The following is a 12,816-nucleotide window of genomic DNA, read 5'->3' on the forward strand; positions in this document are numbered from 1 at the left end:
TTTATTTAATTACACTCTATCTCATTCCTTAAATGTAAAGTTGTACACTAAATCCATATATAGACTAATCAATCTTCTGTAACATTTGTTAAACAATCACTTAAAAACTATTTCCCCAAACTTATAAAGGATAACATAGATTTTGAATAATTTTAAGTTGGACGCTTATTTTGACATTAGATATAATAGTAGAATTTAGTGGACATTATAAAATTTTAAATTACTTTTAGTCATGGAAAATGAATTAATTAAATTAGACGATCAGATATTTATTTAAATTTGTAACTTGATGATCTAAAATAAAGGTGCTCATGGGCAGATTTAAGTGGGTAGCGAATGAATAATGCATTTAAAAATTTGTCTGCATGCTCAAAATTTCAAAGCTTCATTTGCCATTGCGAACCTAATTTTTTGCCGCTACCCACCCCGCTCTTTCTCTTAGCGGGTGGGACCCGCTGGTAAATGGGCATTACAAATATAAAAATAAAAAATACAATTTTAAAAATCCAAACACACATTTCACACAAAAAATATAATCACAATACAAAGTCTAAATTTAACTCTTAATATGAATAAAATTAATACAACGCATTGCGTAAAATGTGAAATATGACTACTAATTAATATCTAGTGTCTTTTAGACTTTACTTTTGTTGTTTTAAAGTTAAAAGTAAAACCTTAATATCTATATTATGAACTTTCAAAGTAATCTGATTATGAATTTAGATTCTAGACTCTTGGAGTATTATATCATCTAATAGGCGGGTGGGTTTACACACATGTGTTATTTTGTGTTGTTATCCGCCCATTTATCGTAGTGGGTGGGTAATACCCGCATCTGAATATTAATTTTTATATAAATATCATATAATCTTATCTATTTTTCAAACTGGATGAATCGAGTCTAGCCCGCCTTAAACAACTGAAATCTTAAAGAACATTTCTAATTTAGATGAACTCTAACTAAAGAAAATAATGCATTGAAGTGCCACCAAGGAAACACCTAGGGACCTTTTGTTTTATAAGGTGTAGGAGCAATGATTGTTGGAATGTTGCCTAAGCTCATGTCATTAGCTAGAGCCTCCTCGTCAACACCCACATCGTCCTCAGAAAGAGCTTCAACGAATTCATTACTCTCACTATTAACATCACCCCAAGGCTCATTTGTATCTTCTAAGTTAAAAGTATTATCATTTGAGACTTGAATTTGAAGTTGATTGGGTTCATTAGAAGGAGAAGAAGAAGATGGCATAAAGGGATTTTGGGTTTCTTGGGTATGGAAGGGCGTATGAGAAGGAGCAGAAGAAGTAACATTCAGAAATGCATTTGTTTCTACAACATTGACATCTTGATTTCCTAGAGGTACCTCTTCTACATATAACTCTAAAGAAGGAATAGAGGTAGACTTTGAATACTCCCACATTGCATCTATAGCCTCCTCATCCTCAACCGGAAGAGCTAACAATTCTCCACTCATATTGTACTTAAAACTTACATTAACAGTACTTCTTGTAGTGTCAATGCCAATCTTAGAGCATATAAGATGTTTAAATTCATTGAAATCCATGTTTGAGTTGCATGCAAACAGTTTACGTCTTCCCCCAATATACTTAACATTGCTACTACTTGATCGAATTGAACCATTCCAAAAACATACAACAGTCACACGAAATAAGGCCATTTCTACAACAATACGTACAAAATCAACATCACCATCAAGTTCATAAATATATACTACATAACAACATTTATTAAATTTAGGTTTTGCATACAAACATTCTCTAAATTAACCTCAAATTTAGGATTTGCATTCAAACATTCTCTACATTAAACTCAAACATTTTCTACATCAAATTCATGAACAAACAGCCTCAATATGAAGATCATGGCAAATAACAAGTACATTTGACATATCATAGAGTTTAAGTGTAAATGACACACATTTTAAAATCAACAAGAACTAAAAAATTTATAATAAAAACGTACCTTAATAAGCTGTAGATCAACAAGAAGTAGTAAATTGCAAGTTTAAGAACCTGCATTCATGTGAAAGTTCATGAACATTTTGTGAACCCTAATTTTTGGTAAAAGGAAAAAAACACAAAAAAAATAGTACCTTAAGTGAACGTAGGAAGATGACAGAACTAATTAGTAGTAGAAACTTGAAATTTGATGAGATTAATTGAAGGATTGAAGTTGATTTTAATGGTGAAAAGAAGAGGGAGATCTCGTAGGTTGAATGAGAAAGTAAACTGAAATGAGGAAAAAGGAGAACTGGAAAATTTAACACGCATGAAGTCGTTGTTACTAACAGTGACTTGACCTTGTTGATCAGTCAAACATTAGGTCGCTGTTAGTAACAACGATATATTCATTGACCAAAATTTTGACCATTTCTTTTAATTCGCTGTTAGTAAGAGCGAGAATAAACCAAGCCTATCTTTGGAGCCAAGGACGCTTATTTTGGGAATAAAATTTGAACGAAGCTTATTTTTTTAATAAATTCATTAAAACGTCTTATTTTTTACAAATTTTTATTGTTGAGTTTATTCATTCATTAGGCCCTATAAACTTTGAGAAGGGCCTAGTGGAGTCCAGTGGGCCTTAAATGTGGATTCCAAGCTTCGGGCTTGGATTAAGTAAAGTGATGTACATTGATTTTGAGATATGAAATCAATTTCGAAAATTTGAAACAAATAAACAAAAAAATATAAAAAATTCACATTATAGCAAACTTTTGAAACTAATTTTCAAGATAAGCAATTTTTTCCCACATTTGAAGTTTGACTTGTTCGCACTTACATGCAGAGGGTTTAAAAAAAGACAAGGGATCTAATCGCTATTACTAACAGCGAACAAAGCTAAAACCTGGTCAAACAGGGTCAAAAATGAGGAAGAAAAGGGGATTTGCTGTTTTTAGCGTGCATCTGTTCGTTGTTACTTACAGCGAACAGCCCCAAATCACAACTTTTGGAAAAAAAACTGCTTATCTTGAGAATTATTTTTCAAAGTTGGCTATTGTGTGAATTTTTGTAAAATATTTTTTTGATTATTTGTTTCAAATTTTCATCAATTTCAACGGCGAAATGTAAATGGTAATTAGTAATTACACATTCTCAAATGAGACAATCTACTTCTATTGGATTAATTCAAATTGTTTTAAAATGATCACTTATAACTTTAAGTGATCATCTACAATTCTAAAGTGATAACTTTTTATAGTCATAGACTGATTACTTAGACTGATTACTAATAAATTTAAAGTGATCACATACAATCTTAAAGTAATCAATGAAAGATACATGTTAATTATATGGGTTCACCTCATGGTAAGACAGTCTCATACAAAACTTGATGAGACTAGGGTAAGAAAAAGGCTAAGTGAGAATCAAAACTAAAACCTTATCTGAAAAAAGTAATACTTATTCCAACTGAATTAAGACTCGATTTTCATGTTACTTATTACTTTACATTATGATTGGATAACAACTTTTTAGAGAAAAGAAAGAAAAGAAAATGGAAGGGAAGGGAGGAAGAGGAAGGAAAGAGAAATGAAAGAAAAGTAATCTTGTTTGTTTAGAAGGGAAGCGAAAGGAAAAGAGATGAGAATTTCCCTCAAAATATTTTTCAACTTTAAAAAGATTGATACTTAACAAAAATCATTCATCCAATCACTCCAAAGCCCTCCCCTCCAAATCCCTCCCCTCTTATATTGTTATCCAATCAAGAAATTTTTTATTCCTTCAAATCTCTCTCCTTCCTTTCTCTCAATTTCCTTTTATCCGATATAACATGAGGTCTCACACATAAGACCGTCATCAAGAGAATTGTTCGAGAAAAAAAAATTGGCTATTGTGGCATATCCATCAAAATAGAGGAGTAACAAATTAGAATGACAAAAAATAAGTATTGTAACAAACATGGAAGAAGCATAATGAGAATGGGAAAAGAGTAAACATTCTGGGGTGAAAAGGCGAAAGTCAAAATAAAAAATCTAGTTTGATTAGTTTATTTTTGTTGACTCATTTTATATTTTAATAAACAGATAATAATGAACACTACAACATAATTTACTTTTAGTGAGATATATTTAGCGACATTTATTTTAAATGTCATGACTTTAAATTTCTAATAGTATATATTGCGAATTTTGTAACATTTATTAGACCGTTTAGCTATATAATAAAAAAAATCATACTAAAGCTTTTTGCGATATATGATTTAGTGACATTTCTCATTAATGTCACTATAGACTATAGTAACAATTACATATGCCACTAAAGGCCAAATAAAATTATATTAAATCATTTTATAGTGAAACTTGACACTAAAAATATAAATCAGTGACATTTTTTTAATACTACTAAATTCAATGTCCCGAAAAATTATAATTGTAGTGGAATATCGTAATTTCACCGACAATCACCTTAAACAATTAGCGTATTTAATTAGTTTAAAATCAACAAAAACAATGTTTGCTTTTAAATAGAATAAACGCATTTAAAATTAAATAATTAATACTAAAATTCATTTATGAAACACTCAAATTAAGTAGAAAAGCAGAGATTGCGTAATAATGTACAAGTACGTAGCTAGGCTTGGAAAGTCCACATCCAATCAAAAATCCATCACAATTTCTGTATCATCTCAGTATGCTTATGCAGATTGTAGAGCCTAATCCTTATATTCCGCCACCCTTTTCATTTTATCGCCACCCCCCTGAGTAAATTACCATTTTACCCTTACTTTATAAAAAATTAACAACATTGCCATTAAGGGTGAAATTCCTATATATACCACACTCCACCTAAAATTATTCTCACTACAACTAAATACAACTCACTAAAGCTAAATCTCGGAGCAAAAATTAAGTACAATCCCCAAATTATTAATCGAGGTAAGTTATTTTTAATTTAATTAGTTGCAAAAGAAAAAAAAAATTTCAAAACGAGGCACCCAGATCTGGGCGGCTGGACCCCGGTTATCATTGGCGTTCGGGTATCGTACTCCTTCATCGGTTTCGTCTCCTACCTCGGTGTACCTCAAAGTACTCTAGAATTCATGAATGTCATCCAAATACAAAGCACCATGTGATCCGATGGACATATATAAATAACATGCACACGGCAATCCATAGGTTTGTTGAAGTACACAACCACATTTGTTAAACACAAAATCACCGAGTTCTAACATGCGGTTATACTCAAGCTGGAGCTGCTCCAAGGCTTAGAGAGATACGTGGCGATATAGAGGTCTAAAGTAATGCTGTCGCATCGATCTTTGTACAGAAGACATGGAATCCTGTAGCGCTTGTCGGATTGTAGCTTGCTGATTTGTAATCTGTGCGTGCGCCCTTTTAAAAAGGGTATCGAATGAGCTATTACCGCTACCAAGGTAATACTTAAAAAACGAGTGTTGGCTTTCAACTCTGCTGGTAGTCCGGTTACCCAAGTGTAAACAATCATTCGTCCACGCACGGACAAATTTCTCTCTCAGTGGAATCCATGTTCCAGTCAAATACCGAACGACCTTTTTGTTCCTAAGCGACCACGTACTGACGATCACTTGCCATTTATCTTCATATTCCTCGATCGTAGAACTTTCAACCAAGGGTTTCCATCTACTTTTCCTGAATACCTGCCCTTGTTGATTTTTCTTGCCGCCGCACAACTTGTCCACCATGTTCTCAACGTTGTTGCCAATATACCAGATGCATAACAAATGCCGCACATCTACATTAAACAAAACATTGAACGTAATTAAGACATTATCATTAGATATAACCACAATAATGAATCAGCAAAGCCTTTTTACCTGGGAAGACGTCACGAATAGCTGCAGATAAACCTTCATCTCGATCGGTTACAATGACGCTAGGAGTCTGAGCAGTGCCGAAAATATCTCTCAATCCCTGCAGCACCCACGAATACGACACAGCCGCCTCATCTCGCATCAAATAAAACGCAACCAAGAAATTGTGATTGGTTGGCGTCATTCCGATCACTTCACATAGTGGCCACTTTTGTTTGTTCGTTTTGTACATTGTATCTATCAGCACAACATACGGCCACGTACGTATCATTTGGATAGAGGTAGGATTTGCAATTAATAGTCTGTTCAATTGCCCTTCGTTATCCAAGTCTGTCCAGACCACATAATTAAGTTCTGTGGCCATATGAAGACAGTGTTGAAGGGGAGTCCTACCCTCCATCTCTTCTCTCCTTATTGATTGTCTAATATTATATATCTGATTTATACTAGCATAAAAACCAGGAAAATTATCTCTAATAGAATTCATAATAAAGGCCGGTTGCATTCCGGTTGCACTAAGCTGTCGTATGTGCTCCCGAATGTCTACATTAATCATATTTGCCCTTACATGACCATCTCTGTACACCAAGAACGGGTGGTTATGTTTTCTTTTTTCACCAGGACACACCCTTACCGTCCAAGGTCTTTCTGGTGGTTTACGACTACTTCCTACAATCATAAATTTACACCCGCAACTTCTACTTTTAGAACCAGGTCGGGCAATAGATTATGTACATCACCCCTAATATTACCATAGCGGTGACATCTTAAATAGACACTAACTCTAGAACGTCCTTCTTTCTTTTTATAAGAAGCACGTGTAAATTGAAAACCGATTGTTATTGCTATCGCATCGGCCTAACTATGTAACTCATCTAAGGAGATAAATTCCCTATCCGTAACAAAGCTACCGGAGTAGTCTACGTTGTCTCCAAAGTTTTCAAACTCCTGCAAATTTGAAATATAAATAATATAAATTAAATACATTAATGACTACAATAATAATAATAATAATAATGACAACAACAACAACAACAAATTAAAAACATTACGTAAATAAAAAAATCTTAAAAATTTAAATTTATCTACAATAAAAATTTATACGGAAAATAAAAAAAATTAATACGGAAAATAAAAAATAGTACTAACAATAATAATAATAATAATAATTTAAAAAAAATTAATACGGAAAAAAAAAAAATTCACAGGCGCACAGATTTGTGCGCCTGAACCATGGTTCAGGCGCCCAGATTTGTGCGCCTTTTTTTTTTTTTTTAATTTTCCAACGACAACTTTACGTACCGCATCCGACTCATAGTCGCTTTCGTTAGCCATATTTAACCAATTACGGGTTACCACTTCTTTAACACTTTTTAGAGAGATAATACCAGTTTTTAGAGAGATAGTACCGTGTTTGAATTCGTATTTCATACGCATTTCAGAATTCCATATATATAGACAAATCTTACGCATTAAATTCTTATTAGTGTTATTAAGCGTGATTTACATTTATTAATTAATTTTTAAGTATAGTGGCAATTTTGTAATTTTTTTAAATATAGGGGCAAAAATGTAATTTTATAGGGGGTGCTGATAAAATGAAAAGAGATGACGAAAAATAACATCATCCATTGTAGAGTACTGACTTCATTCAAAAGGTATCTTCAACTGTGTACCTTACACGGATAGACCCACTACCCTCTCAGCTCCACTGTAGCCCCTAGGGAACAACTCGTCCAGGTTTTCTATGCCTATCTTTTAAGGCAGTCTAATAAACTAATTTAATATTTAATATTTCTATCATAGAAGTATATAATAAAAAATTATAAAAATAGATAATAATCATCTTTGCAATAAGACGAATTAAACAAGATTTCACTTGACTATGTTTTAAATTATTATATTATTCACAAATTAAGAATGATAAATAAATAGTGTCATTTTTCAATGTTACAAGTAATCTGAAACGAAAAAAGTATATTTTTTATGAATTAGAGTACTCCATTAATTCTAATGAGGGAACAACGAAGAAAAATAGATAAAAATATTACTACCTTCTATTTATTCCATTAGTTTGATTTAATTTTTCATAATTGTCAACACAACATTTTAAACTTTAATATCTCTAATTGCTTTTAATTAAAAATTATAAAAAATGCTATTAATAATCTTTAATAGAAGGAATAAAAAAGGAAAAGAAAAAAAAGTAGTACTACAAGTCTTACCAATAATCCTTATTTTGCTTTGAATTAAGCACACTTTTCTTTTTACTTGTATATTTTTCTTGGTGAAAAGGGATAGTATTTAGAGAATTAAATCAATTATAAGTGAATGTATAATCTAATTGTAAGAATAAGTAGTTAGGATTGAGAATAGATGTGTGGCTGAGATATAAAGAAAAAAAATAAAATTATATTCATATGTGAATTTTCTACATTGAAGAAAAAAGAGTATATATATTACTCTATGAATTTGAGAAAAATTCCTAATGTCAATTGATTTTTGTAGTAAATCTTCATTGTTAAGCGAGTCACATTTTCTCTTACTTGTTTGGATTGTCCAAAGTCAAATTTTAATTTTTATTATGGTATTTAAGCCCCATTTATTATTAATCATTCCTAAATATTTTTAATGGTAACCCTTAAATTGAGCTGAATGTAACGACATTCACATGTGATTCACCAAGTTAGTCCCACTTGGAATATTAGTGCTGAATTGAAAAGAGTAATAAACATCATTTGGGTTTTAATAAGTATCATCTATCATAATCAATTGGTTTTAGTAATGAACCTTCATTTGATTTGTAAGTGAATTATTTTTCTTTTCCTTTTATGAGTTATCCACACCAAATTCTTGATTTGTATCGATCATTGCCAAATAAGTGCAAATTAAATAGGACAACTCAAAATGAAAAAAGTGCTGATTATAGAAACCGAGGTAAGCATTTTTATAAACTAAACATCTAAAATATTACTCCCTGAGTCGTGTTTAATTGATCTTCATGTGTCAATAAGAATAACAAGCATAATAACCATCAATTAACAAGGGCAAAGCGGTCTACCGTCTAAGACCCTATATTTTTTATGACCCAAAAAATTTATTTTCATGTATATGAATGATATTAATATGAATTAAATTTAAATATAATTTACATTTTTTGCTAAGTAATTATAAGTTATTAATATTATTTAATATTAAGTAATTTAAATATCAACAATAAAAAATCAAAAATATATATTATATTATTTATTAAGCGTTAATTAAAATTTTTTTTATTTTTTAGTCTATTATGAATGTCTGATCTTCGAATTGAAGCCGGAAACGAATGCATTCTTGTTTCTTGACTTTAAAATTAGTACTTTGAATAAATTCACTATGTAAAAAGTATATCGTGGGAGATATTTTGGCATAAATCAAGGGATTTATTGGCAACTATGGCCTATGGGGTCTATTGCTTGGTATAAGGGAATTTTCTTTTGTAATTTTAATTTAATGTACAATATTTTGTGCATTGTTTATATTATTTTTATTTTTATATGCCACAAGTCTATCCATATTTATGCCTTTTTTCTTTTGATTTTTCTATATCAAATTAAAGAAGTTTATATACTTCTTATGCTTAAAAAACATATAAAAATAAATAAAATAAAGAAATATTAGGATGGAGATATTATATTACTATTCTTTTCCATTTGAGACAAGATCTTTATTATTTTCGTTCTAAATATGTTAATGTTTCAAAAATCAAATAAGTAGATTAGTTATAAGCAATTATTGCAATAGTACTACTGAATTAGTAGTAAAAATGTTTGATTTATGTAATTATAAATTATAATAAATCAGGCAATAATCTTTCAGCAAGATCACCTCTACAAAAAATTACTTCTACTTATCATTTTCATTTTTTAGTATTAACTCAGTTTCATTATACTTACTATTAATAATGATATTTTCTTATCAAGTATGTCGCAATCAAGGATGAGTATTTTATAATGGAGAAAGTTCTTTTATAAAAGATTACAATCATTACTTCCAATTCCCAAATAAAAAAAGAAATTTTATGTTCCCATTCTTGTTCAATTTCCACGAATATTTCTTAGTAAATAATAGTTATTTATGAGATTGATAAATCATCCTTTTGTAATAGGATTTGATAGGATGATAGTTTTGTTTTTTTAATTTATCATTTTTTATTTTGTTTATTTTATTATTTTATTTTAATTTTTTGTGATAATTTACAAATCACGATTATTGATTAACAAGTTGTCAATTAGCTATGTTCGTTTTCAATCGTTGAAATACAAGAAGTTGTACTCTCGCTTAAATTAACATTAATAAGTATGAATGCTTTTAGTCAAAATGTAATTAAAAACTGTAAACGGATATTAGAATTTTAATTAGTACTCCCTTTTTAAAAATTGCAACATTTTTTGATTTTATAGTTTATCACATCTACGTAGGAAGTGATTTGTAAATTGTTAATTTTTTGGCTTTTTGACTTTTAACTTGTTTGTTGGTAAGAAAATTATTTTATTAAATTACTCTCTGTTTCCGTTCCTTTTGTTTAAAATATTTTACTTTAAGGGAGAAATTTAATTAAAATTTTTAAAATATATATAGAAGATAAAATAGATTTATATAAAATCTCATTAGATTTATCTTAATATATACTTTTTTATATTGTATTTTTTAAATTTTTTATGATACTTATTTAAAAATATTAGACTTGAAATTTACTTAAAAATAATTATGCAAAAATTAAACAATAACAAAAAAAATGGAGGGAGAAGCAATTGGCTTTTTTTGTACTTTATACTTTAACCAAATATTTTTCTAACCAGGTGGAAATATCTAGCCAGCTTAAAACTAAAAAAAACAAATAACAATTGCAATACAACAAAAAATGACCAACAACTATTTCTCAACACGTACATATTTTTTGTTTTATGATAATCTTTCTCATTTTCTTTTGTCCTATTCCACAATTACATACATTTTCACTCTAAAATTAGAATTGAGTGTTAAAGGGCCGCTAAAAAAATTTTATAATTGTAATTAATTAATTAAATCTATAAAACAATTATATAGTAGTTTAGTACTCACAGGTCTAGTATATAATCTTCATGCAAAATAGAATAACTAAGATCTTAACTACCAGATACTCGCTGCATAATAGATTACGACTAATGTCCAAGAAAATAGATCTTTTGTTTAAATCGTCTAATCACATATTTTATAATATTAAATTTTTATATTTTTATATTTTTAAATGGGTATATATAGTTCATTATATAAATAATTAAAATAACACAATAAATTGCATAAAAATTTAAATGTAAAAATTCAAATGTAATAAGTAAAGTAAAATGAAGGAAATATATATGGTAGTACTATAACCAACTCGAAATTAATCGCAAATTGGCAATGCAATTTCACAGTTCTAAAAACAGAAAATAATTTTTCATATATATTGCTGATCATACCAAATCCGATCCCTAAATTATAATTTTAATTAGTTTAACAATGTTTATAGTTAAAATCATAAGTCAAAGTGATTAATTTATATGCAAAATCCCAAAATCATAATTACTAATTATATAATAATATTATATAATTATAACCTAAAATCTAAACCCTAATTAGATAAACCAAAAAGGGCATGCATCGATTTAAAACTTCAAATCAAACTCCATGGATTGTATTAACCCCATTATTATTAGTAACAAGCTGAGACATAGAAGTTACCACTTCACATTTCTTTTTATAACTAGCTTTGTTTTTATTAAACTCGTACGAGGTTGACGAACATGACGATGTTGGTGACGTCATCATGGTGGGGACCACTGATGGTATATGAAAATTTGTCTTTGCCTTGGAACCCCTGAGCCGCCGCGCTGCCGCATCGTACGCACGCGCGGCCTCTTCAGGTGTGTCGAAGGTGCCGAGCCAATGTCGGCACCTTCCAATACGGTCTCTGATCTCCGCCGACCACCTCCCCCATGGCCTCTTTCTCACTCCTCTATATTTCTTCTCTACTACTATTACTCCTGAAACGCTATCTTTCACGTTTCTTTTTGAGAAACGTTTTCTCTTAGCATTTGGGTTTGGATGTTGGGTATGATCTATAATAACCTCACTTGACATTTCGATACGTTTCGAGTTAATTGTATCGTGTTTCGAAACGTGGGGTTTATTTTCGTGTTTGCATGGTGTAGTGTTACCAAAGAGAACATGTTGGCCAACTACAGCAGCAATTCCTTCAAGAATTGGGGATGATGAAGTTTCTGATTCCTCCACGTTTCTTTCAAGTGTAGTGGGAAATGAGGAAGAAATCTTTCGTGAAGATGATGAATATGTCATATGATCATATTGAGAAAAAGTAGAGAAAGGAGGGTCATTGTAAATCAAGAAAGGAAGATTAGGAAACGTTTCGAGTGAATTAAACGTTTTTTGTTTGAGAAAGAAGGGAGAAATGTAATCTAAGGTAGGATCATTCATGGTGAGTTTATTGAGAAATATGGAGAAGATTAAGCAAAAGAGAAAGAGAGAGAACTAATACCTTTACATCACTCATTAATTTATGGAGAAATATGGAGAAGTTTAAGGCTAAGGAGTATTTATAGTGTCAATTTATAAATGAATTACCCTCTAACGTTGCGAAATTATTTTTTTAATCTTCCAGGGCCTCCAATTTTTTACGGCCCCATAAACTTATTTTTATGTATATAAATAATATTAATTTAATTAAAAATTAGATATAACTTATATTTTTTGCTAAATAATATGAGTTCTTAGTGTTTTTTTCTATTAATTAAAATAGTTTAAATATCAACAACAAAAAATATAATGTGTAATATATTTTTCTTTACGCCTTAAGTTTTTAGAGACTGTTTTTTATCTTTTACTTAAAGCCAAAAAAATAAACGGAACAAACCTAACTTTTAATATTAACTTGAGAGGGACAAAACTGGGAATTAACTTTATTTTTCTCTTTAAGTTTTATGA

The 12,816-nt window shown here is 30.0% G+C and overlaps 1 protein-coding gene across 1 annotated transcript; it reads right to left on the reverse strand.

Annotated features, from left to right (window-relative positions):
• Positions 1–11,493: 11,493 nt before the first annotated feature.
• On the reverse strand, positions 11,494–12,309 carry LOC130819410 (ethylene-responsive transcription factor ERF084). The gene has a single exon (XM_057685322.1). The coding sequence runs from the start codon at positions 12,307–12,309 to the stop codon at positions 11,494–11,496; it is 816 nt and encodes a 271-aa protein (XP_057541305.1).
• Positions 12,310–12,816: the final 507 nt, after the last annotated feature.

The sequence above is a fragment of the Amaranthus tricolor genome, chromosome 1, assembly GCF_026212465.1.
Source record: "Amaranthus tricolor cultivar Red isolate AtriRed21 chromosome 1, ASM2621246v1, whole genome shotgun sequence".
NCBI lineage: Eukaryota > Viridiplantae > Streptophyta > Magnoliopsida > Caryophyllales > Amaranthaceae > Amaranthus > Amaranthus tricolor.